Raw genomic sequence first — 27,002 nt, forward strand, 5'->3', positions numbered from 1 at the left:
AATTTTGACAGACAATACAAATGCTTTGGAGAAATAAAACACGATTCGTCCACTGCTGTAGATCCCTAGAATTAGCACAGACCGGGTGTTGATTTTGAAGCTCCCACCCTTGATAGTGCTACCGTATTGGGAAAGAGGTTTTCCCTCAAAGATACATTAGCTGCAGTGAAGCTGAACACAAGCATGAAATAAGCGCTTAGGTATGATCAGTCTTGAACAAGTTCCTTTCTGCTGCCTGAGCCTGAACTAAATTTATAGGTGTTGAAACTAAATTTTCAAACTAGAATTTTGAAATTCTTTGAGATCTTAAAGGAGTTTGCTGCACATTCTACTTACTTTTTTTTTTTAAACAGAAAGATGTAATTTTAAAAAAAATTATTGAAGAGTAAAAAAATATATATATATATAAATATATATATATATATAAAAATATATATATATATATATATATATATTTGAGGCAGGTAAGGGAGTGCTGTTTGAAGGCTTTATAGTTTTGCAATCCAGGATCTGACTTGCACAAGACAGGATTAACTGCTACACTACACTGACAAATCCCCCACGCAGAGGCAAGGCTTACAGAACTTAGGTCACCTCCCAGAACTACATAAAACACCTCAGCAAAGGCTTTTTTTGCCAAGGTATCTGTCTACCCTAGAACTTTTTCCAAGTGTAAGAACATCAGGAAAGAACAGCTTTCTGTATTGTTTTATTTTCTACTGTCAAATCAAGCATAGCAGGTACTGGGAGAAAAAGAAATCAGGTATTTGGAATGCACATTAAACACAAGTCTATCAATTGAACCTGTGCTTCCTCTTCAAAAAAAAAATAGGCCAATCTCATTGCAATAAGCAATCTCATTACTTAATTTGTTATATCTCTGTTAAGATTGACAAATAAGTGCAAGACTACTGTTGAAGACAGTTCACAAAGAGAATGTAGGTACATACATCTGGAAGATACTACCCGAGTTACAGTCTCCTCTATATGACAACTGACTTTAGACACGTCAGGGAAAAAAAAGCCATTATAGCGACTACAAAAAGCAAGCAGGGAGACAAATGTTCTTGCTGTCCAGGTTTCACACGGAACAGAGAATTGATTAAGACAAAATTCCCAAGGAACATCCTGAAATGGACCATGTTAAATGCTAAACACTTTCCTCTCAAAACATTTAAACAATTAACAGAGTTAAGTTAAACCCAGAGCAGAACAGTTCTTACTTTAATGCTGCAGCCTGAGCCACTGTTCTGAGGCCTTAAGAACAGCTCAGTGTGGCCCACAGTATGTTGTTTTTCCCTCAACTTATCAGTTATTTAAAGTACATTCAAAGAATTTGAAAATTCTTAAAAACGTGCCTGTGTTCCCACAAAATTCAGTAGCTGCTGTTATCTAACTGGTCCCATAAAAGCAGCATCACGTTTCAAGCTGATGACCACTGCAGCCTTTCAATATTTTTGCACTGCAAGTCATACTCCCTCATTTTCTCCTTTTTTTTTTGGGCTACATTCCAAGACTACACAGATGTCAAAACATTTTTCAAAACGGTTTTATTTGTGCCACAGGCAACTGAGAAAGCCAGTGCTACTTCCCTTCCCCAGCCCCACTTGTATCCAACTGTAAAACACTGTGACATGCACTACAAACGTGATACGGAGGTATCATACAATTTGCTGCTTGTCTTTAAAAAGGGAAAGGTCCCTTTTCAACTGAATCTTTCAAACAGCACCTGCAGTTATCAGCCTGAAAACACAGTTCAGGCCGCAGTGTAAATTATGGCATTAAAAATATGCTGCATTTACAAAAGCAAAAGAAGGATGAGGAAACTGGTTTGTTTTGAAACAGTAAGACAGACTCAAATAATTTAATTTAAAATGAAAGTTAATATACAATAGCTTTGTTGAGAAACTGTAATTTATCAGCTGCTCTACACTAGCTCCCTCCTCACATGGAGACGGTTGATGGATAATCTACCCTGCAAAGGGTGATACTCTTAATGCACTGGTGAAAGCATTCAAAGAAAGCTGAGTGTTACTCAGTCCTCTGCTTCCTCATCTTTTAGATAAATGCATAAAATAGCTTTTGTCAATGTAAAAGATGTGCTCTTGTCATATTAGCAATCTCACAGTTTCCTTCTTCCGACTCATGACTGCCTTCCTCTCCCAGTTTCAGTTGCATGTCACTGCAGCAACTACAGCAACCGGTTACAAGAAAAAGTGAAAACTATTTTTGGTGACTAACTATGTGGCAGTTTAACGTAAGAAAGCCAGTAAGAGATAACCAGCCACTTTTCTATTAATCATCACTAACTGCTCCACAGACCATACATGCTTTTATTTGTTTGTTTACAACATGTGAAGACTTCTACAGCATCCCTCCATTCTCAAGTTTTTTAAATATAAACTGGAGAGAAAATTACCTTAAGCAAATATGTCATTTTGCCAGTATTACTATAGTAACTCAGGCAGAAGGAAAATCTGTAAGATTAAGTAAGATCAAATGCCAACAACAACAAAAAAAAAAATCAATTTTTAAATATGAACTAAACCTAGTATTTTAATTACTATACTTGTCCTGAGCCTCCAGTTTCATCGACTTGTTATTTTGCACCTTTCTTTATCCAACATAGTGGTATTAAAGGCACGTGCAAAAGATTAGCAAAACTAAATTACACTCTGTAAAAGTTTATTTCATATCACTAAAATAGCAGTTTCTCTTGACCTATGATAATACCCATAAACAATCAAATGATGTTTCACTTTACTGGGCAAATAAAATACCTCTATTTTCCAACACGAAGATTGAAGATATGTTTCTAAAATCTGTCAGAACAAAACACAAAAACTCCAAATTGAACGAATTGTAACAAAGTAAACTGAGTTTCAAGAACATTTGAATTTTCAAGCCTTGCTCAGCAAAGTTCCACAGAACATACCAAGACTCACAGGAAGCAGGAAAGACACAAAAATTACCTACAATTATAGTAACTCCAATAACACTAACTGGAAGAGAATTAGCAGAAAAACAGAATAAAAAGCTATGGGAGTGTCTATTTTGGGAACTGGAATTAATTCTGGGGCCGTGTCAACTACTGCTCCTAGCTCCGTGTCCAAAAACTTCAGCTTTCGAAGATGAAAAAGCCTGTTTGGACAGACAAAACCCTACTTGTCCCACAGAGAACCTCTGGCAGCAGCTGCTTATCAAACAGTGTTTGGAAGGCTTGCCTTTCAACATACCTTTTAAAAAAAAAAAAAAAACAAACCACAGAACAGTGGAGACAGTTTTGTTGCTGTGTCTGTATTTGTCATCTCTTCCCTCAATAAAAAATTCAAATTACTATACGATTTCTTAACTAAAAACACCCCAAACTCTTTTGATCAGCTTAAAGGCAACACATGTAAAAATTGGAGTCCATTTGCATGTCTTTATTTCCTTTTGAAAAAGGATAAGGATAAGGTTTCTTTTGTAACTAGCAGAAGTCAGCTACGTACCCAACAGGGTACACATCAAATCCTGAAAAGACTGACAATTATTTCATTTAAACTTCTGTGCAACACAAGTCTGCAGAATCCCCAGGTGACAAATACACACCTTCCTAATTGTAACTGCTTTCCAGATTTTGTACTGAAGATCTGAAGAAACGGGAATGTCCCGTTACCGAACCACTTCCCTCACTAGTCTAACGCAGTGATTAATCATCTTCACAGTTACTCCTTTGTGTCTGTATGTTTTAAAATTCTAGCTACTGAATTTGCCTTTCTCTGCTAGGTTGAGAGTCCAACAATATATATTTTACCTACTGATACATCTTCTGAAGCCTGAAAGTCTCTCCAGGTTCCTATTCTTTATTCTACATTTACCGATATTTAAGTAGTGTTTGATTTTGACTGAACATGTAGGAAGCACTTTTTCTTGCTTCACATGACTGTGAAATCAGGCATCTATTTTTTACAAGCTGTTTGCTCAAGTAGAAATTTTTCTTGGACAGGAAAGTAGCACACTGAACTTAAGAAAATCCTATGTTATTTCAGTCAATTCTCCATTAATTATAATAGGTTACTTTTTCCCTCTTCTAACAATTAAGCTTGTGATCTTCCAAACCTTTGGATAAGGAAAAAAACCAAACCAGTAATAAATCCCTCACCCTGTCATACTGAAACACCTCCTTAAGTCTTCTCAGAAAAATCAGATGCATAGATTTACTTCTGTCACTTCCAAAACATAATACCTAATCATAACTTTTCCTCAAAATTATTCACAATAATGTTCTGTGCTTCTTTTTTTGTAGTAGTCATAACCATACCACACGATATTGAAATCTAATCTCAAAAGGCTGAATTCACATCAGCAGAAAATAAAGTATTAATCAAAATTTGCCTTTTTATCTGTAATAAAAAGAAATCTCAGTATTTATCTACTAATTTTTATGCACTCTAACTTGACCATTGAATAAAAAAAATGAAAGGAGACTGTTCTTCAGACAATGAGTTCTGGAAATCATGTTTGTGTATGGCACTTACGAGATGCAACACTCTAACTGCCACCAAAAAAATCTAATGGAAGTTCACGTAACTGGTAAAACTCAGAAGTACTGAAAAATAAAAACACATTAATTTTGACCTTCAAAACTGCATTATCACATATATAATCACTGTGGACTGAAACCCTCAGAGAATGCACAGAATACTAATTATGCACCTTGCAGAAATATCTAACACATTAATTTCTGCTTTAAGCTTCTTTGCCCTGTACCTGAAAAATAAACAGAAGACAGAAAAAACCAAACAACAAAACCCAACAAAATTACATGTACAGCATATTCCTATATCCATTTTGTAAAAAGGGTATATTTAAATATGACACAGCACTTCCATTCTCTAGATTTTTAGTTTGGGGGACGGGGAAAATCAGCCCTCAGACATCAACCAACATGTGGCTTTTAATACCAGATACACAAATATCTTCCCCATTATTTTTACTCAGAATCAAGATCCACTTTTACAACTTATTAAATAAGTAATGTTTTCTCAAACACATTAATTCTTATTTAATAAGCCAACCAGAGTCAAGATGAACTAGCTTGAAAATAAAGCTCTAATGTTACCTTAATTTATTTTTTCTTAACACCACTGAGGCAAACACCGTAGTAGTTCTTTTCTTGCTTCAGGCAAAATTATTTTTATATTTAAGCAAAGAGGTCAGGATGACATCAGCTGTAGTTTCCATACGTATCAGAAGGGTTTCAAAGTCAATCAATATCACAAGAAACAGTGGACGATGACTGCTAGCATCCCCTTCCTACCTAGGTGATTCCATCATCTAATTATTAGGTACAGCCATAAGGCATGTCTACACCATGCTCTCCTGTAATTAAAATAAGTGTTTCCACACGATTTTGTGAAAGTATACATACATGTATATTCAAGGACAAACAGCTAACAGACATTAGTCTGGATTTATTCAGCTTTCCTTTTTTTTTTTTTTTCCTCCAACACTGGCTCTAGTATTATTTCTCAACAGCTTTTTTGTGTCGAATTTTAAGCAGCATTTGTTATTCTTTCCCCCACTTAAAACCTTTCTGAAGGTATTAAAAAAATGCCAGTATCGTAAAAACATTAAAACAAATCCCCCAAAAGAAACCCACAAGGTACATGAAGCATGATTAAGAAGATTAAGAAGCATCATCTGTGAATGCAGACTAACAGTGTCTCAAAGGCCTTGTAAGTGTTCCTTTCCACTTATATTGTATTTCATCGCTTTCTGTTCATTTATTTTTCTAATCCATACTTCATCTTAGGCACAATCAAGATTCCTGTGTCAAGATAACAAGACTACATTTAATTATATGGTAAGAAAGTTCAAGATAGTTCATTTGGATAAATTATAAAACCAAAGGAAATACTGGTTCTGCCCTGAGACATACGGTAACAGAAATCCAGTTTTACTACCAGAAGCAATATGCTTTCTAATAAAAGCAAAGGTCAACACAGGAAAATCAGTTAATGTGCAGCACATAAATGTTGATTTCTAAAGACAGCTGAAAATATTTTTTTAAGAGCATCAGTTATTTTTGCTCTCAGTTGTCTGCCCACTGCTTACATCTTTTCATAAGGATCTTTTAATTCTCTTTCAATAATGATACAACACAACTGATGCATACAACATGGAAAACAAGAATAACACCTCGTTCCTACTTATTATGAAAGTGAGGCTTTTTTTTTTGCTTTTTTTTTTCTCTCTGCACAAGTATTACATTTCAAATGCTTTCTTAATTTCAGACACTACAAATATACTACATAGAAACCTAAACCAAAGATGAAAGCAAGGATTTATATACTTTAAAATATCTGCTTCCACTTAATAAGAGCAATACTTGCATGAATGGTATTTTAATAAAGCTGATTATACTTTATCTCAGTGTATATTTTGAAAATATTGAAGATTAAACATTTTATACCACATTCAATTTTCCCCCAGGTATATAGCCATAATATCCTAATTTCACAACATTTTTTAAGAACATGAATATTGACACTCACTTTGCTTTTCATCAAGCAAATTAATTTTAAATGTCTCTTTTGACACACATTATCAAGAGACTACACCAAAACAATGTTATTTGTACTAAAGAATCAAGTGCTGAAAAATAAGAGAAACCAGATAGTTTTCACAGCTAACACTGCAACTCTTCTCCTTTGTGTATTCATCCTACTCCCTGGATAAGGCAGTTGTTATGAAGGACAAGGATGAGAAGCAACAGGGGAAAAAGAAAAAAAAAATTGCAAGAAATAGAGCACAGAGCCAGTACAACATAACTAACATAGACAAGAAGCTAGATAAAGATTGTCAAATCATCCCTAAATCAGCACTGACAGGACTGAAAACCGAAGCCACCTTAAGGCTCTAACATGACCTATTGCACCTTTGGAAGTCAATACTTAAGCACAGACTTTCTAAAATACCTAGGCAACAGGATGGATAGATGCTCAGCATTAAAAAAAAAAAAAAAAGACACACGGGAAAGGAAGCATGCATCTCCTATTATCAATGGTTAAAGACTTGTGATCTTACACTCTTAAATCAGCAGTTCACAGATGATTGTCTGCGAAGCCATATAACTAGATTACAAATGACCTACATAATTATACTATCTATGTAATTTAACAGCAAAAAGCTTAGAGTATGACATCTGTGTAAGAAAGTCTGGTAACTGAAAAGTGTACAGCGCTCAAAATCATTCAAGGCAGTAGCGTAGAAACCTGACCTACAGATAAACTGATACAGAAATTCATGAGCTACAGAAGTTGTGTAGAAATTATGAAGTATGTTGTTCTACACCAGTCTTTTTAACATATCCTGGTTGGTGTTTCAGAAAACAGAATTCTTACAAATGGCGTTATTAAAACGCCCAGTTTTTCCCATATCCTCACTATCCAGGTAAGGAAACAGCATACAATCCTTCCACCTCAAACTAACATAAATGGCAAGATGGTTTTTCTAAAGCTTTGTCAGGTGCGCTCAGGGGCTACATCCACCAAATATTTTCTTCCTCACTATAATCTTCATGTTTCTGTACTTCTCCAGCTACTGACTCTGAAGAAGCAGCTATATGCTAACTATATGCTATATAGTATAGCTATTAATGATTAAGAAAATAAACCAACCAAACAATTCCACATGTGCCTCGATTCTCAGAGATGTTGAAAACATGTGCGTTTTAAATTCTTTAGGAAAAAAATCACTAGTGTTTAAACACTGAGCACATATTTCTTCTCTGATAATTTAAATAGCTTAATTGCTCTTCCTCGAGATCTCTGGAAAGGCAAATCATGCTTCAGCTTCAGGGGAAAAAAAAAAGCTCATTAAAGAACAGATTAGAGAAAAGGCACAACTGAGAACATAGATTCTAATCCTCAACTCTCACTTAGTTCATGTTATTTCTTACTTTGTTTTAAACAAAACACCACACCACCAATCAGGATTGTCCTAATTAAGACAAAGCCAAATTCTTTTATATGAACTCCCCACTTCCACTGACAACAGTACCTGTTTAAATAACAGTATTAGTTGCTTACTGTCAACTTAAGCTCTTCTGCAGTGCATCACTAAACAAAAATGCTATTTTACCAAGCACATCATAACAGAGAACAGTGCAATCAATCTGATGTTTGTAAACATCACAAAGGAGCTAAAGGCTGTTTGTCAAAGTCAGTCAATAAGTAGCTACTTACATTACAAAACTTATTATGGGAAAGGACTGCAGTCTCAAAACATGTATTTATTTAGATTAATTTAACCAGCCTTAATTGTCTACTACCTGAGACTTGGGTCTCAGCATGGTTTACTTGTATTATTTTAAGAGCCCTCACTGCCTGAGCATTCAGAGTCCTGTCACAGTCCAATGAACCTGCACATGGAAGTGGAGCCTGTTTCGTGAAGGTTTCTGAACCACTGGTTCTTAAATCAGTAATAATTTAAATCAAGGGGTAAACAAACATATTGATAGAAACAAAACAAATACTCTATAAACCTGGCTTCAGTCCCAATAGTCCAATTTTTCATTTCTCAGCCCAGTATATTTTGTCTCAAATGTTCAGCAAAGACAAAACTATCTTTTTACCACAGAACTTTGTCATTACTCAAATCCCAGAAAAAAAAAAAAATTTCCACTGTTGAATTGCATAACTCAGATTAACTGAAAGAAATCTGAGAAGAGATGCTACTGTTCTTTTAGATTAAGATACAGCTAAGATAACTGAAGTTCATGACGAGTTTTTTGAACTCCTGAAAGATACTAAAAATCTTCATTTGCTCCAACTCTGTTATTCCTTATGAAAACATCACTTGAAACATCCCTGCTTTCTGATGCATCACTTCACTAGCCTCACCAGATCTAGAGCCATCTGCCAGGCCCCCGATCACCACTGTTAAAATACAAAAATACGGCACACTACATGTAAAGCGCAATTTCAGTTCTGGTGTTCATGCTTTATACTTGCACTCACATAACAAAAGTTCCTTCAAGAACTGCAAAAGACACAGTAATATAAAAATCAGTTTAAATAGAACTTCTTACAAGTATAAATTTATAAGCAAAGATTATAATTAAAACTCTTTTAACAAAAATGAATTAATGCACGTGACAAACAAACGTTTTACTAAAGTTATAGGACAGATATTTGATAGCATCATTGAACAGAAGGACATTGATTTCAGGTTCCATTGCTAAGAATGCATTAGCCAGCTAACTTACCATCACTTACTTGCTAACTTGTCTAAAAAACGTCTGCAAGGTACCAAATTCATCCAAGCCTTGATAAACACTATCGCATTTGCAAAAGGAAAAATGCAAATTTAGGAAAAACCTCCTGAAAAGTTACTCTGCCCCACAAGGAAAATAATTCCTGGAGGGGCTTTTTTTGTACTACTTAAATAGATTTTACAATACAAGTTTATATTTAATTTAGATAAGATTAACAAGATTCAAATCTTATATAAATAAAGGTAATTTTCATTTTTGGGCTCTTAAAATTAGGACAAGAAGTTCAGATTCCCAAATTATGAATACAGTTAACCTTGCACTTGGATGTTTGGTTTTTTTTTTTTTAAATATGAAGGTCAACTACATATGCTATTCTGAATTCGGTGGTTAATTCTCAAAAGTACAGTGGATGGCAACAGCTGAACACACAACATGATTTGGTCTGACAAAAAAGAAGTTTCTGAGGACAAGACAGACCACTTGACCACTTACTAATTTCTCTGCGGAAGTTCCTGCATTTTTAATGCCATTTCACAAAAGCAGAATGTACATAATTTACATTAATCCTCTGAAAATGGCCTTGAAGGAAAGCACCTAAGAAATGCTCATAAACTTCAAGTTGGCATCTAGAAGCATTGGTTTAAAATGAAACAGGTAACTAAGTAAAGGTTTCTCTCAGTTGGTTTGCTTACCTCTGGGGGGGGATATAAGGAGCAGATACTGTTGGCATAACTGTACAAGGTTCAACCACTGTTTTCTTGGCTTTTTTTGTCTTTTTTCTGACTTTTGATGTAGACCTAGCAGTTCTGACTGATCCTTCCTTTCTACAAACACCGTTTTTGATTTCAGCTTCTCCATAAATATTTAGAGGTCTCCGTGTGCAACCTGGTGGAGTATGTACATCGCAATAGGCAGTCTTTTTTACAGAGAATGTTGTCCCACTGCCAGTTAGTTCTTTCACAGGTTCCATTTTCATATATAGACCGGCCTTTTGAGCACACGTCACATGGAATGCAGTATAGCAGTTTGCTTTGTGGCACTGGATGCAGGCACCAACACCTTTCTGTTTACAGAGGTAGCATGTTAACTTCCATCTGGCTGGGGGAATGTTCCTGACACCATCAATTGGCTCAATAAAAACTGTATTGGCAAATCCAACTTCTGGAATCCACAAAGCACACACAACGTGTCCCCAACGATCATCATCAGTCTTTTTAAAGGCACCTCCCTTGTTTGGGCACAGCACACAGTCTACAGGCCGAGAACGGGACTGCAGACAGTGTCTGCAGAGCCACTGGCCCTCAGGTATATATGGCACCCCATAGCATTCCTGATGTACTGCTAAATTACACATATCACAAAACAGGATTACATTGCTGTTCTGACATTCACCATCCATGCATATACAACACACCGCATCTTCATCAATTAAAGACTGATGATCACCCTGTTTTTGGTTCTCACAATAAGACTCTTTCTCAAACCTATCCATAAGAAATTCAAACATATTTTGTGAGACAACTGACACTCCATCGCTTTTCCGCTTCTCATTTATTATTTCTAACCACGCATAATCTTCTTCATCCATGTCATACTCAACTTCATTATCAAGTTCTTCTGCTGATTTCTCAATGAATTTGTAATAAACTGGAGGTCTCCGAGGAGCCGAAGGGGGACTGTATTCAACAATCCGTACTTTTGGTTCTGGAAGAGGAGTCGTTGTAGCAGGTATACCATGTGAGCTTGGAAGAGCTTCATTTTTCTTTTTCACTTTGTTATTTTTATGCCGTTTGCTTCTTAGACAAACTGGTGGTCTTTCACTATTTTCTTTATTGCTGTTGCATTCACTCATTTCCTGGGCTGTAAGATCATCTTCTAATATAATCTCTAAAGGATCAAAGATACTGATCCTATGCAAGCGACCTTCAATTTCTATTTCAACCATTCTTTGAGCCTGAGCGTATGTCAAGGTTTCTCGTGTGGGGGAGTGCTTAATACTGCATGGGGAAGAAGAATGCCTTGCTGCCGATACTCGATGACATCTTCCTTTTCTCCTCATTTGGTAATGTTTACCTAAAATCAGAGCAACAGTTAATATTATGAACTCTAAACATTCATATTAAAGTATTAGTTTTAATATAGCAAGAAAAAACCCAAAACATTCAGTTCTACAGCTCCCAATCTATCTATTCAATTGGGGAAAAAAAAAAGGCTACCTGTTACCTTTACTTAATAGGACTGCTCATACCGTTTGTACAAATTTAACCTAATGATAAAGAGCTCTCCTAAATAACAGCTTCTTTAAGTAAACACAGCTATACAAAATCCTTGATACAAAAATCCTATCGAAGAGCTATCTGTAAGACCGCTGCATGAGAAAAAAACATTTCAGAAGTGACAGAGAAAAAAAATTACACTTGTTATGTTGTAAGAAAACCTTTAATACAATATTTTCTAATACCTTAAGGGTGTCTGCAATTTGAAATTTTCTTCAACGTCTACAGACTGCTTTCTCCAGATCTCCACGCAAAAGAACATATGTAACCGTGAAAGAAAAGCAAGTTTTCTCCACAGTCTTTCCCAGTGCAATTTGAAATACTCATGTTAACAACTCAATTACTACAGCTATACTTAAAGTTAGAAAAACACACATAATTACAAATTTGGCAAGTATGCAATTTGACAGCCCTTTACTTTTTTTACTTTTCTCAATTCTTAGTGAGTCTATTATTCTTTACAAAATGACAAGAACACAGTTGAACTTGCAATGCCCAATATGGTACAGAATGGACTGCAACTAGGAGATACTCCACCTGTAAAGCAGATTGATCTTACAGCAAAAACATTCTCCTCCCTTCATTTAAGCGTGCATGTACACAGACCCTCTCCCTCAAGAGACTCTTCAAGAGTTCTCGGAGCAACTGAGGTACATAAAAATCTCCCTGTCTTAAAATCCAATCCCAATCTCTTTAACATAATTTTCAAGTTTATCACTTACTGGAAAAAGATCATTCCACATATGATACAAAAAGATAGCTTTTTTCCCCCCATCATGAAGCGCCATGACTAAGACAAGCATGCATTTTGATCACAAAATTTCTAATTAAAAAATTCCATACTTATGCCTTTTGACATTTTAATGTTGTTGGTTTTCCCTATGCGGGCTGACAATATTATAAAACCAACTGATAAGGTCAAGTTTAGAAGTTCCATCACCCTCCTTCCTAATAAATAGCAAAATTCAACCTCAGCTACAGAAAAAACTCCTGATCTTAAATCTTAGATCTGGCTTAAAGTATTAGTAGGGCCTCACGGTTTCAATTCTGCATTTCAATGCAGTGCTGCCTACTAGTTAAAATAATGCAACTAGAGTCAGCATGTATTGCCAAAGTAGCAGAGAAATAAGAGATCACAACACAATTATTGTTGAAGACTAGTGTTTCTGTTTCAGGAAGAAAATAGCAAGGACTGGAACAATTACATAAACTACTCCATGTAGCCTGCCTTTTGCTTAGTCTATGATGCCAGTCTCTAAGGTGCACCTTCAAAATACTGAAGGAACTCCTTTTACAAGAAGACTAATTTAAGCAGCTAGCATTAAAACTAGTTCTTGAGAGGGTCTGATCTATCTGCTCTCACAAACTGACCTTATTTTCCCAATCTAAGCTGGTTTTATTATCCATGCAAGAATTGTGGTGCTCATAGAGCTATTTACACAAATACCTTGTTATTACTTGTTTTTACAGCACAAGCATAAAACCAGACAACAGTCGGTGTTTAATCATGAGAGACCTCTGATCTATTCTACAGAATCAACAGATGAATAAAAAAGGGTCCACCTCTTCAAAAAAGTTTGGAAGAAATATTTAATAATTTCTGTAAAACGACACAGGGTTAAATCATACTGATTTCTTAACTGCAGAAGTTTAAACCAGTAACGTTGCTACAGAAAGTCCAATAACTAGAAACAAAGGCATACCGGTAATTTAACTGAAATTAGAAGTTAGCTTCCAGTTTCACATCAGATTCGATAATTCAGAGGCCAAAGATAACATAATGGCCCTGATTTCTGTTTATTACGGTGAATAAATAAAGCAGGATTCTTCAGCTAAAACACACCGACATGTCAAGGCACAGCAATGTGCTGCAGCTAAGAATGGTTTCATTTTATGGTTTTTTTTTCATCTGTCTTTATTTAGTCACCAATCAAGAAAAAACATTTACATTATCCTTACCTCGTATAATTGCATGTAAATTTTATCTAGATTTAAAAGTCTGTATTTTTTTTGAAAATGTCCCTTCCTACATCTTAGCTGGTTGTGTACGTGTTCACAGTGGTTCATGACAACAGTGACTGTTTTGAACAAAATACTGGGGGAGGGATGAGAGGTAGCCCTCAGAAATAAAAAAAAAAAACCGTGCAACTTGCCCACACTTCACTAACTTAACCCAGTATCACAGAAAAACACATTCATGCTGGGTTTCTAAGCTCTCCATCCTCCTCTGTTCCCAAGTTTCTTAAGCTTGGCTACAAGCAGGCAATAAGAAGAGGAAGAAAATATTCAAAAGCACAGGTGTTCTTGCTTTGAGATTTAGGACTACTATCATAAAACTCAAACAAACTATGAACCAGAATGATAAAAAACGGTTGAGCTAACATCTAAGCATCTTCCCTGTAATACCCAACTGTAAATAAAGCTAAATTAGGAAGCAAATTACAGTCACAGTTAAACGCAGAATGGATACCCTACAAACACAATGCAATGAACACACAATTGGATCTGGTAGCACTCTGGCTGAATTTCATAGAAACTTAGTGTGAATAACTTAAATGTTCTGGAAGCCAAAGCAGTGTTTTATTTCTCAAAAATTCTTCCGTTTGCAAGTGTCCTATAAATATTCCAGATGAAGATCAGATTTCTGCATAGCAAATTCATAACCGGGAGTTGTTTTGCTTTTCCCAGTTAATTATCAGGCACCTTTCTTCCCTTCCCCCCCTGTAGTAGTATCCTGTAGATGGACAGGAACAAAGACCATGGATCTAAGTTTGAAAAAGAGTAAACTAAGACACTTTCCATTCAATATTAACAAAGACATCACACTAACAGCAAAATAAATTACATAATGTACTTCTGTTAGAGCTATTTTGCTGCTTAACTCAAAGACTGGAGGAGATAAACCGGGAAAGTTATCCACACCTTTCCTCTCTTGGAATTACATCAGCTGCTTGAGAAGAAAGTCAGCACCAGACGCTTTCCTTGCCACAACAAAAGTACAAGAAGACAGCTGTTTCTGTGGAACGCACGGTATGAGGGGAAAAAACACTTTTTATCGAGGTGCAAGGATAGCTAAAACCAACAGGAAAAGTACTATAACGCACACTTTTTGATTACAAATTCCTTTTCCAATCTCTGTCCTAGCTACCTTCCTCCTCTCCAAACGAATTGCTTTTGGCCCCTGGATCCCTTGCTCAACAGAAACGGGAATTCCATTCTCAATGGACACTTTCACGCAGACCATTAAAAAGAGAAAGACCCAAAATGCTCTTTGGTCCCAGACAATGAGGGAGGGTAAGCAAACAGTGCCTACACGCACACGGGGCGGACACTACCCACAACTTCAGCTGCGGAGCAGGAGCAATCCCCTCAGGGGAATGCGAAGAACCGGGGTTCAGGCAGCCCCGTGAACCGGCGCGGGGACGACCACCGGAGCGGGTTCCCCCGAGCCGCTCTCCGCCCGAGCCGGCGGCAGCGCCCCCGGGACCCGGCAGCCCGGCCCCTCGCCGGCACGGCCCGCGCGGGGGCCTTGCCCACGCCCACGGGCCCGCCCTCGCCGGTTCTCCGCGAACACTTCCTGCCCACGCCCAGGGAGCCTCCAGCGCGCACACACCCCTCCGCGCCGATGGTTCCTGCCCGGCCCCGGCATTCCCCCCTCCCGGCCCCCGGGAGGATGGTTCCTGCCCAGGCCCATCATCTCCAGCCCTTCCCAAGTCACCTCCCTCCCCTCCGCGAAAATACTCGGCCCACAAATATGGCGGCTGACAAAACAGCTCGAGCGGCGCCCTCCCCCAGACCGCCGCGCTCGGCTCCCCCCCGCGCAGCCTCCCCGCCCGCCCGCCTCGCCCCCGGCCGCCGCTCGCCTCCGCGCCCTCCCCCGCCGCCGTGCCCAGCCCGCCCTGCCCTTCCCCCCGCACCCCCACCCCCACCCCGCCACCGGTCTCCGTCTCGCCGCGGCGGGACCCGCCGGCTGCCGGCCCCGCAGCCCTCCTCCCACCCCCCCCGCCGGCCCCGCCGCCCGCCCGGCCTCACTCACGCTGTGTGAGCCGCCGAAGCGCGGCTGACAGACCTCCCGCTCCGCCTCTGCGGCCGACGCTGCGGCCGGTTTAATGGCGGAGGTCCCGCCGGTGCTGCCGCCTGGCCCCGCGTCCGGCAGCCGCGGGCGGGCGAGCGGGCGCTGAGAGGGCCGCGCTGCCCGCGGCGGCGACCCGGCGGTGGGTGCGGGGCTGCTGCTGCAGCCGGGCGCGGCGCATTCGTGAGGCGCGGCGCAGGTCGCCGTCCGGCTGCGGGCTCGGCGCTCAGCTCCCGGGGCTGAGCAGCTCCCCTCCCCCCTCGGCACAAACAATGCGGCTTCACCACAGCGCTGCGCCGACGGGGGGGGGGAGGAGAGGGAGGCGGCAGGGAAGGGACGTGAGGGCGCCAGGCACCGCCCAGCCCCGCCGCGCCGCCGCCGCGGGGCGGGGCCTGGGCGCCGCCCCGCCCCGGCCGGCGGAGGGCCGCGGAGGGCCGCGCGGGGCCCGGCCCCAGCCGGCACGGGGCACTCGGGCGGGCGGGGCCGCGGGGCCTGGGCGGGAACGTGCTGCTCCGGCCGCTGCTTCCCGCCCAGCACCGGCCGGGCTCGGCCGCTGCCAGGCCCCCGCCAGGCCCCGCGCCTCCCCCCGCCAGCGGCTTGAAACGCCCCAGCGCGGTGCGGACGACACGGGGGAGGAGGGGGAACGGGGGCGGGCCGCGGCTCGTTACAAAACCCAGGCTCCAAACGGCGAGCGAGTGGTATTTATTATTTCTTTGGGGGAAGCCTCAGCTCGAGATTCGTACGCAGAAGATTTGCTCGAAAGTTCACTCTTCGCGGACTCCGGGTGAGGCTGCTGCTTGTAAATTACCTGATAATAGCCTTACATTTTGACAAAGCAAAAGCAAGTTATTTCTGGCTCTCCCGGCAAAGGACACCCTTTGTTACGTATTATTTTTAGACAGCCATTACAGCCATATTCGAGATCTGGAGGATTTTACTGCAACACATTTCTGGGAGGCAGCTGCACCCACACACTTAAACAACTTCTAGCTAGCCCAGCCCGAGACAAACGCTTGCCTTTGCGGATCATACAGAACAAATCCTACACGTTGTAAAAAGCAAACAGCCAAGAGGATGTGTGATGGTCTTGGCCCATCTGTAACCACCAGTAAACCTTTCTTCAAAACGATTTACCAATTCATTTTTACGTTTCCTCTAGTACTACTGTATTTGCTTGCTTCAAACAGCAGTTTGTCCTGCCATAAATTTATGAGTAGGACATCAGAAATAGATACACCTGTCATTACTTGTAGAAAGTGAATTAAGGTCCAGAGAGCTGAAGTAACTTCACTACGGAAATCCTGTAGAATAGGCAAAGTACTTTCAAACTCCTTCCCCCTGTCCCCCCAATCAGGGAACCAGCACGCTGTGCTCTCTTCAAACTATTAAAACAGCTAACATTTCTGCAGTGCACTCAGCATAGAAATAGATCTTTAGGATTAGACAGGCCCAGTAACTTCAATTTCCAATACAAAAAAAATAAAGATTGTATGAACTGTAGAGACCATCTGGTCCTTTGTGTACTCACCTGTGAGGAATTACTCTCCCGTTATATCGCTTAAGTGATCCTACTATCACTCTTACAACATGATGATTTAGTTAATGTTGTTGCACTGGAATTCAGCTTGTGATAGAAAAATTAAAGAGGGAGCAGCAAACTACATCATATAAATTAGTGCGCAACGTATACTAGAAATTATAAATGTTGTCAAGGAGCTAGTAATAATAAAATCTTACTTATGATTTTAAAAGTTGTTTTAAGTGATAATCCACATGTGTATCTGCCCTGCAGCTGTACAAATGCTTTCTAACTGGAGACAAGTTTTCCAGAGAGAACTTGCGGGTGTCCATACTCTCACGTGCCTGATGCGCAAGTAAGTCTGGCACTTTTCCAGTTTCTTTTTCCTGCCAGGTGGACTACAGCATTCCGTAGCTGGATGTCCCTTCAATAATGCAGTGTTCCTTGTTGGTATTTAACCATCTCTTTCTAGCTGAAACTCATGCTTTATTCTCTCTAGCAAGCTGTTGTACTTATATTACTTTTTCTTGAGACTCATCTTCTAGCTCTGTACATAGGGCACATTTGGTAAAAACACTCCATCCATAAGGTGTAAGGTCTTAAACTTCACACTGATAAAAATGGGAAGTGGCAGTTCCAAAATGATTTCATTAAAAAGACCACGGCAGCATCGATTCCCACAACCTATTGACCAAGGACTCGCAGCGCAGCCTGAATCAATCACGACAGCGTACTATACTGCCAGAACCTGATTTCCTAACAGATCTGAAATGAAAAGCTTCTGATCCACGGTAGCCTAATGCAGAAAGGCCTCGCTGCTCCTCAGATTCTCTACAGAATTTCAAATGACTGCTGAGCTTTATTTCCTGGTTCCCATAATGGAGATAGTGTCTCCACCTCAAATTACTAACATGCAGGCAGGGTTCATCAGTTGTTCTCTATCCTCTCAGTAAGAAGGTATAGGGAGTTGTCACCACAGACTGTCCAGGCTCTGGCACAGAATGCACGTCATTCCTTGATACAGCACTTCAGAGCAACGGCACAAAGATCAGGGCAGGCTCAACACATAGTTCAGTATTAGGAGCGTTACACTTTCAAATATTTTCTCATTGACATTATGACAGGCTACCAGATCAGGGTCCTCAACCCCTCCATGTTAAATATTAGTATGTTAGTCCATATCATTTCAAAACACAACAGTATGTAGTATTGTCTGGGGTATTTGACCAGTCCTCAACACACGCTTCTATGATCTCAAACATCTGTTTCCTTTGCCTTTTCCATCTCACAAGTGAGACTTGGTGACTCAAAGTAGTATTCTTTCTGGTTTTGGACAAGGAGGAAACAATTCTACTGGGATACTGTACAATTCCGAGCAAAAAATAACTGGCTCTCTGAACCACAGTTTGATGGCAACAAGACCCTCACCACCTTTTTTGGCACTAGCTCAACATATGCATAGGGCTTCAGTCCCAGTCCATGAGAATCTACACACCTCTACTTGGCAGCATCAAGTTCTTATTCAAGTTGCCACTGCTGACTCACCCTGCAGGGAAGACTTCCACAGAAGGAGTATCTTCTGCCTACCAGCTTTCATCTGCACTAGTTATCCAATTCTCAAGAGAAACACTTCAAGAAGGAAGGATCATGTAAACAAACACAAATGCTATTTATCTGCTTTGGTATCCTCCTCTCTTTCCTTGCAGAATCAAGCTTCATGAAACACACTTCTATATTGCTCAAATGTATCACCTACCTGGTATCACCTTTGTTTTACAGATTAATAAAGATCAACTCAGATCTGCTGCAGCACTTAAATATTGGCAGTGGTGCTGGTCTTCCCTGGATGGAACTCTGATCCCTCCGCTGGTCTGAACAGCTGGATGGTGAAGGGACAAGCAAGAGGCAGAACCCACTCCACACATTCTTTAGAACCTGCAAGAATCTTTCCATTTCAAGATAGGTTTTGGACTGCCATAACATGCGTGTGTGCGTGTATTCTTCCTATTACTATGAAGAATGTGCCTAACCTTGCTAAGTCATGTGATGCCTCAAGACAATCTACCCCTATAAAGTTTTCAAGTCTGGCTTCCTACTGTACAGTTTACACCTTCAGACTCATCTATGCATGATTAATATTCCCCTCCAGAATACTGTCTCATAAGATACAACATTATCATGGTCCTCTCATTCTGCAAGGGGATGCTTTTTGATCTCACTTACCTCATCAGTTGTGGTACATGGCACTGGTAGAGTACTCGCAGGCATGATTGTGCAAGGCTGGTTGTTCTCAAAAGAAAGGTTGTTCTCAAACCTCACTGAAGCCAGAACAGCATGCACTGTGGAAAAGATGCTGCAACCCTATCAAAAGACATTTTATGGCAGTGTGCTGACAAACAAAACAACTGTTTATCTTCAGTCTGCAAGGCTGTGTAGTGTTCCTCCACCTCTTCTGACTGATCTTTGCGAACTGCTGTATTTAAAGACAAATCCACGTATCACTGATCCATCTCCTAGTTATCACTGATACACTGGCAGAAAGGCTGACTTCTTTTTCATACCAGACTGAGTGGATATATGGTCCAAAGTCCTAGATGACAGTTCCCAGGAAACAACCTTTTAGCTTCAACTATGGAAGAAAAAGTGTTGGCCCTTTTTAACCCTACATGTTTACTGAGTATTTTCCTTGTTCTCTGGTCAGGAAGAATTGTCTGCATTTTCCTTTTCATTCCTCTGATCCTGAAGTTTTAGCTGTATTATGACGAAAAGGTGAGTAAAGATGAAGTAATATTGGTGTTCATCCATGTTCACCAACTGCTAAGGAATCAAAGATTTTTGCTTCTTATGGCCTCACTAACTCTTACTTCCTGCACATACCATCTTTCTCATCCTTAGAATCAAAGTGGCCCTCTATTTGTAAAATTGGTAAGATCTTTTAAAACAGAACAGTTCAGTTCATGCTGATCCAAACAAATGGTCTTCACTGAAACACGAGTTTTAAAACAGACTGGAGGCTGAGTCAATGCCTTTTACGGTACTGATAAAGACAGAGCTCTTTTATCACCACAGCTCCACCAGAACTCAAACTACATCAGTGTGCTTGCTAAGAAATACCTCTGCAAGTTGCATCTGCTAAGCAGTCTTGTGGAATGTTATCTATAGATAATACTTAAAGATCATTTGACAGAGTGGTCTTTAAGCTGTACAGCTGCTATGCAAAGGCCCTTACCCCACTTCCATTTAAGCATTTGTGGGAACTACTGCTTGCAGTCACCTACTGCAGATAGAAAGATATGTTAAGCACTTTGCTGAGATACACAATTGACAGGGAAACCTACTTCCTGCCTTACTTACCCTTCCACTATCTATCCTGAATCCTTTAACATCAAGTACCTTTGGGATTTTGCAGTTATAAGATGCTCCCTACCATACATGCTTGTAACTGTTGCATGACGGAAGATGGGGCTTGAGCTCACCCCTACACGACACTGCAAAGATAAAAAAAAAAAAAAATCTTCAGTATTAGGATATACATGAAAGCATATGTAACCTACACTTCAACAAAACAAAACAAAATATCCCCAAATTACAAAATTCTGCAGCAAAAGCACAAAGCTTGCCCACCTACTCACCTGTAGGTCTTCTAAATAGCAAAACTACTATCTACTGGAGACTATTATATCAAGCACAAACCTTTGGAGCAGAGTTATTTGCACTTATGTATAATGATATTGTTGTTTACAAAAGAGCAGACAGAGCCATGAACAAGGGAATAGAATTCCCCTTCTCTCTGATCATTGCCACTTTGGCATTAATTATTCAATTCCTAGTGTTTACAGTTTGGCACCTTTATTATGTTCTGCATAGTAACTCCAGCTGCAAAGGTCTTTATGGGAAGCTATTCCCATAAACAAGTCACCGATTTTCTGTTTAGCTCCCAGAACTGCCTCCCTGCATGATCAGATGAAAATGACAGCCAGCGCAAGAGAGGCAGCAGGAAAGTAAATCCAGGGTTTGCGAGTGCCCCTTCAGCATCCTTAGTCATTAGCTTAGCTGATAGAAGCTGCATGTTTAGAATTGGAGTGTCTGTCAATTCACATAGCATAATTAACTGAGCCAAGTTACAGGCAAAGACAAAATGTAATGGTTAGGACTCAAAAAGCAAAACAGTAATTGCTATGTAAGAAGTTCTAAAAATATACTTGCATAGCAAAGAATTACAAAACACTGTGGCTAAACAATTTATGTTGGATTTTGACTTCTTTTTTTGCAAGACATGATGAGGAAACCTCAGTAGCAGGTAAAGACAGAATTTATAGACAGTTAATGCAACAAAAAAAAAGCACCTATTTGAACTGAAAAAAATTGTGAAAGGCAGCCATAGCAAAGGGAAAACAAAGTGCTCTCCACACAAATCTGATATGCAATATATTTCTCAAATCAAACACCAATTTCAGTACCTTAATTTCTTTAATTTCTCCTTGTGGTTGTTCTTCTCATCAGGTTTGAATTTCAGAAGACACTTCTTTTAGCACGAACTCAGCCAGCATAACCCATGTAAACAATATTACTGCAAATACATTATTATTTTCTCTGATAACCCTCTCCTACTCCGTGATCCTTTCCTCTACACTGGAAAGGATCCTCTACACAGCCTTCATCCAAGCAAGAAAAAGTTACTTGCTGCCTTAAAAAGTTTAATAATATATAAAGTTTATTTTATTTATTAAATCCTTAGAGTGACTTCTCTATTCTCAATTCCTCGCTGTCAGTATCAAAACTTGCAAGTGTAATGTGATGAAGTATAAACTCTGATTGAAGTTGTTTTCCTAGTTAGATCACTCACAATTGTGTATCTCCAAGAAATGATCTCCAATGTTTACAATGAGTTAATACTTCAGCCTTAGTATAATTAAGTTAAAATTCAATCACAAATCCAGTCTTAATTACTTTACTACCTGTTCCTCATTCATTCTAGAGGACAGACCTGGTCTGCAGACGATTAAGATAGTATGCAATGGAGGAAACTTTGCTGTTAGAATCCCTAGTCATTTACTACAGAAGAAATCCCAAAATAGATGGGCTCATTCAGAATTAAAACCTTGTCTCCTCATTTACAAGGCAAAGGACCTCAAAGCAAGGTGACATCAAAATCTGGTGAGGAAAAATAAAGTGAAAAAGTAAGTCAGAAGCAAGACTCAATACATGACATCTACAAAAATAGCCAACAAGAGAATCAGACATGGCTCATGGCTTCCTCTGTTCAGAGAAAACCGACTCGTATGTATCATTTAACAAATAATAATGAGCCCTACACAAGTTTTCTTTGCTTTGTCTCAGACCTGCCTACCACCTCGGCCAGGGCCTGATGCTGGCTAATAAAGAGATCTTCCAAACTCACACATCTATAAATCAGTTCTGATACATACTATGGCTTCATAATGCAGACAGAATCTCAATTGGCTCAAAAAATGCTAGAATAGGAACTTCAAATTGAGCACTTCTCAAAGACATGTTCCAGCACCATCCTTACCCCACATAAAGGTTAAGTATAAATAAATCCTGTGAACACACTATCATATGCTGAACTCCCAAGTCAAAAATCACTGATGTACACCTCTGATGTGCTATAAATCCAGAACGATAAAGAGATTAGACAGTTGTGTTTGTAACAAATGAGGTCATTAATATAAAAGCACAAAGGCATCACGGTTTTGGAAGAGAATACTGCTTAAAGTTTCTCACAACTACTGTGTAATTGCTCATTCTTTATTTCCTGAGCACCCAACTTGACATCTTGACACCTGATGAGCAGAGCCAAGTGCCTGCTGAAGTTACTGAGGTATGTATGCTAAATATATAAGTACTCTCCTATGTTAAGTGTTCTTAGAAATCGTGTCCTTTAGATACTATATTAGACATCCAAATTTAGTACTCCTGACCTCTATTTTAAGGTTTTGATCATTAAGTTGACACTGTCTAGATAGGGTCCTGGAAGAGGCTGCAGTCTATACAAGGAGGAAAAGAGATCATTTTATCAAATATATTACCTCAGTGCATACAAAAGGCAGCAATTCTTGGTGCTTGATGTAAGAACTACTATTTCTTGATATAGTTTCTGTCTTCCGGATTTCACATGGAAAATGCATCACTGATGCAGAAGTTGCTAGAGGTGAAGTCAAAGGTTTAAGTCATTCAGTAAGGAAAACAAGTTTATCAGTGCAGGTCTGGAGATCAATACATTAACTGCCCAATTCTGCTACAACAAGGTAACAGCAGCAAAACAGTTAATACTCCCAACATCGGTATTATCAATATGCCATTATAACATTTAATGTTTCCAAAGGTATACAAATACAGAAAGACAGAACTACACCAATTTATCATTGCAGTATCACTATTATCTTTACCTCCAAGAAAGAAATGGATGTAAGAAAACAAAAAAATCAGATTAACATGAACAGCTCAGTGACTGGAGACTCTGGGACCACAGAACACAAAGCTCTGTCTGCAGCAACTGAACATCTACAATCGTCTAATAACATGTAACATAATATTGACAGAGAAATAGGTACATTTAAGGCTTATTTTACATTCTGTCACAGTAGGAAGGGATACAAGGATTTAATCTAGTTTCCAACTGGTTTTAGGCTCTTGTTGTAGTCTCCCTGGGAGCCTTCTGAGTTCAATGTGCATGTCAATATTGAGAATGACAGAGAGCTGGTTACTTACGATTACTGCAGTGACATCTCCTTCTTCTCTGAGCCTGTAACACCTATTCTCCAGAGAACCCAAACAATTTATTTGGGAGCAGGCTCTCTTAGTTTTCCGATATTCTACAAAACGGGGAGCTAGGTACTTGCAGTTTGCTCCAGGGACTGGAGTGAGAAATTACTTTTTTATAATCATTTAGTATCAGATCATTTTTCATTCATGCCAGGTTCAGTTAAACATGCAAATAAAGATGTTTATTCACAGTATCTGAAACAGATAACAAGTTTATAAAGGCATAAATGGGGGGAAACAAAGAAAAAAAATTACTCTTCTGAAGTTAAATAAGAAAAGTTTTGGTTTCTTCCTGTCATGATGTGTTGCAGAGACTTCCCCAATATCCAGTTTGCCAAATGACTATGTTCTTTCACATACCTGCACCTCAGGCTGCACACTTTATGGTGAATCTGTATCTTTAGACTATTGCTACACCGGTGCTGCTACACTCACCACAAGCTGGCAGTCTGGAGCCTTCTCTAGGAATTGCAGTTACTTTTTCGTTTGCCTGTCACCAGATCAACAACATCTCTTTGTTTTATTCATATTACTTGGTTGCTTGTGAGAAGACTTTCTGGCCCCAGCTTTGCTCAGATTTTTAAGACCTACTTTCTTAAGTTTCCAGTGTATTTTTGTAAAACAGAAAGAAGTTCCAGCTATTTCACTCAATCTGTGATATACATCTATACATTATATACTGAATCACTGATTGGTTTTCAAGCCATTTAGAAGATAATTTAAAGAAATAATGAACTTTCATTAACCTCAACTTTCACTAACGCTTAAGGGAGTTACCAGAATAGTATGTATGAAAAAATGAAGAGGTACAGAGAGGTGCATACAGAAAGAGCAACATGCAGTGGGAGAGCACAAAGTGAATTTCCAGTCTTTAATTTACTGTAAAATTTCCAACTACAAATTGGGAAACTCTTTAAATTCATAGCTGTTAAAAAAAACCCCAAACAGTTAATAGAGCCACGTATTCTACTATTATCAGGCTTTATTTGGTTTGATAAGTCTATGTAATTGCAAGTAAAATTCAACATAACTGTTACAATTTTATAGTTCTCCAAGAGATGCTTTATAAGATTATATCTTTCTATTTATTATTAATATTGCATGTTAAATAATGACCATAATTTCTTGCCAACAGACTGATGATAAAGGCTTCTTAACTAAGCTCTCACACCTCCATGACTGAGTCTAGTTGGCAGATCCAGCCAAGACCAATCTTCATTTTTAAGTAGTTGTATTCATATAAATGCACTTTGTAACAGTGGAAAGTGGCCAAGTCAAAGTACCTTCACCTCAAGTCGCTTTGGCCTCAGTTACTTGACCTCAATCATCTACAGTAGCAGTTCAACTGTATCAGTAAAAACACGCTGTAATTTAAAAGTTATCGTATGGAACAAAGGAGGACTGCCAGCACACAGCGTAACAGCTATTTTGTTGGGATTTTGAGTAGTGTTTGAATAATAAAAAAAAAGTGACATGAGATTTCCAAAGGAAGCGTGAACCATAACAGATCATTTACTTTATGCTGACTGGCATTTAGAAGACCTCACCAGTACTATAGAAATACATAGAAATACTATAGAAGCACGCTCAAGAGCTCCACTATTTCAAATCAAAAAGTGATCAACTGCCATATATCTACTGAAACATTTTTTTACTAAATCCATTCAATTAAAAAAAAAAAAATCAGTCAATTAACTGATGAAAACAACTCAGATCAAAAGAAAGTACTTGCTTAAGCACTTTTTCTCTCCCTAAACACTATCTTAATGTAAAATTTATTATTGCGTCCAAATCAGCGATGATAATGTTTTTGTCCTGCTTCCAATCCCAAAGGTAAGCTGCATGTTATTATGACCAACAACACTTAAGTCAAAGAAGCAGAAATCTATGACTGCCACTGGCAATTTGACAACATCAAAGTCTTACCAGACCAGATCAGAAGTGACATACATTAAAAAAACCCCACCAAAACAAACCACCCTGTTTCACCCCCACCCAAAAAGCCTTGGATCACTCAGTCCACTTGACAACCTTGACTACTCCTTCTCAGTCAGAGAAGGCAACCACCAACCTACAACTGAACACCAACACTGGAGAAGCTTTACCAAGAAAAATTCCAAGATGTCAAGCATGTAGTGGGCCACCGCTTCGCTGAACTGATGCAACGCATATCCTTCATCCCTCAACTGCCTTCCCCGTGACGGCTACACAGATCAGATGGAAGCGTCCTGTGAACTGCCCCCTCCTGAGGCAGACAGTGGCTGCAAGTACAGCAAAACAGAGCCCAAAACCAAATCCGGTGTGCATTAGACCACAAATATATATCAAGGTGGGGATTTTTTAAACGCAAATATGCATAATGGAGATTAAATTCCTGAAAAGGTGGGAGCTGTGTTCAGAGTAACGGTGTGCCCGTGCCCCAGCGGAGCGATGCCCATGAAGGCCTCTCCTCAGGCTTTCGGCCAGGGTAGGCTGCCGGCCCTGCCTGAAGCCGAGGCCCTGCCGGCAGCGAGCACGCCGCCCGCCAGGCACCAGCGCCCCGCGCTGCCCCGCCCGCCAGCCCCCCCTACGAGGACGGGAACGGCCGCTCCGGCCGCGGGATAGCTCGGGGCGCCCGCCTGCGGCCGGCCAGGGAAGGCGCTGCCGGCCGGGGAGAAGCCCTGCCAGTCGCTCGGGGCCTGCGGCGCCGCAGGAGCCCCTAGGCCGGCGCCGCCCCGTCCCCGCCGTCTCGGAGCCGCGGCAGCGGCCGCCGCTCCCCTCAGCCGCCCCAGAAACGCAGCGGGCGGAGGCGAGCGGCCGCCGCGGCCGCGCCTGTGCGCAGAAGGCTCGCGTCTCACCCCGGCCCGCCGCGGGGGCGGCGCAGCAGAACACCCGGCTCCCTGCGGCCGCAGCTACCGCCCCGATCCGGATCCGGGCGCCGAGCCACCGCCCCGCCGCCCCCTGAGCGTCACGGCCCGGGGGCAGCCATTTTGCGGCCCGCATGACATATTGCGCGTCGTGCGTGCGGCCGCTCAAGCGGCGGCAGCGCCGCCCCCCGCGCCCGGCGCCTGCGCACCGCGCCCCGTGGCGGCCGAGCCGGGGCAGCCT

General features: G+C 40.4%; 1 protein-coding gene and 1 long non-coding RNA gene across 5 annotated transcripts in view; both read right to left on the minus strand.

Annotated features, from left to right (window-relative positions):
- BRD1 (bromodomain containing 1) overlaps positions 1-15,928 on the minus strand; it is a 63,356-nt gene extending 47,428 nt beyond the window's left edge. For 2 of the 4 annotated variants that reach the window (XM_074870065.1, XM_074870063.1), the window contains exons 1-2: positions 15,575-15,927; positions 9,955-11,335 (exon numbers count right to left, since the gene is read on the minus strand). In XM_074870065.1, the coding sequence (XP_074726166.1) occupies positions 9,955-11,321 (1,367 nt within the window). In that variant the 5' untranslated portion in view covers positions 11,322-11,335; positions 15,575-15,927. Of the gene's footprint in view, positions 1-9,954; positions 11,336-11,723; positions 11,848-15,574 lie in introns of those variants that run through there. The other 2 variants (XR_012629145.1, XM_074870064.1) reach the window with 2 other exon arrangements.
- Positions 15,929-16,296: 368 nt separating this feature from the next.
- Positions 16,297-26,923, minus strand: LOC141944064 (uncharacterized). The gene is made up of 2 exons (XR_012629144.1): positions 21,590-26,923; positions 16,297-20,617 (listed from the first exon to the last, which is right to left on the minus strand). It is a non-coding gene; the product is annotated as an uncharacterized LOC141944064 (long non-coding RNA).
- Positions 26,924-27,002: the final 79 nt, after the last annotated feature.

The sequence above is a fragment of the Strix uralensis genome, chromosome 5 (genome assembly GCF_047716275.1).
Source record: "Strix uralensis isolate ZFMK-TIS-50842 chromosome 5, bStrUra1, whole genome shotgun sequence".
NCBI classification, from domain to species: Eukaryota; Metazoa; Chordata; class Aves; order Strigiformes; family Strigidae; genus Strix; species Strix uralensis.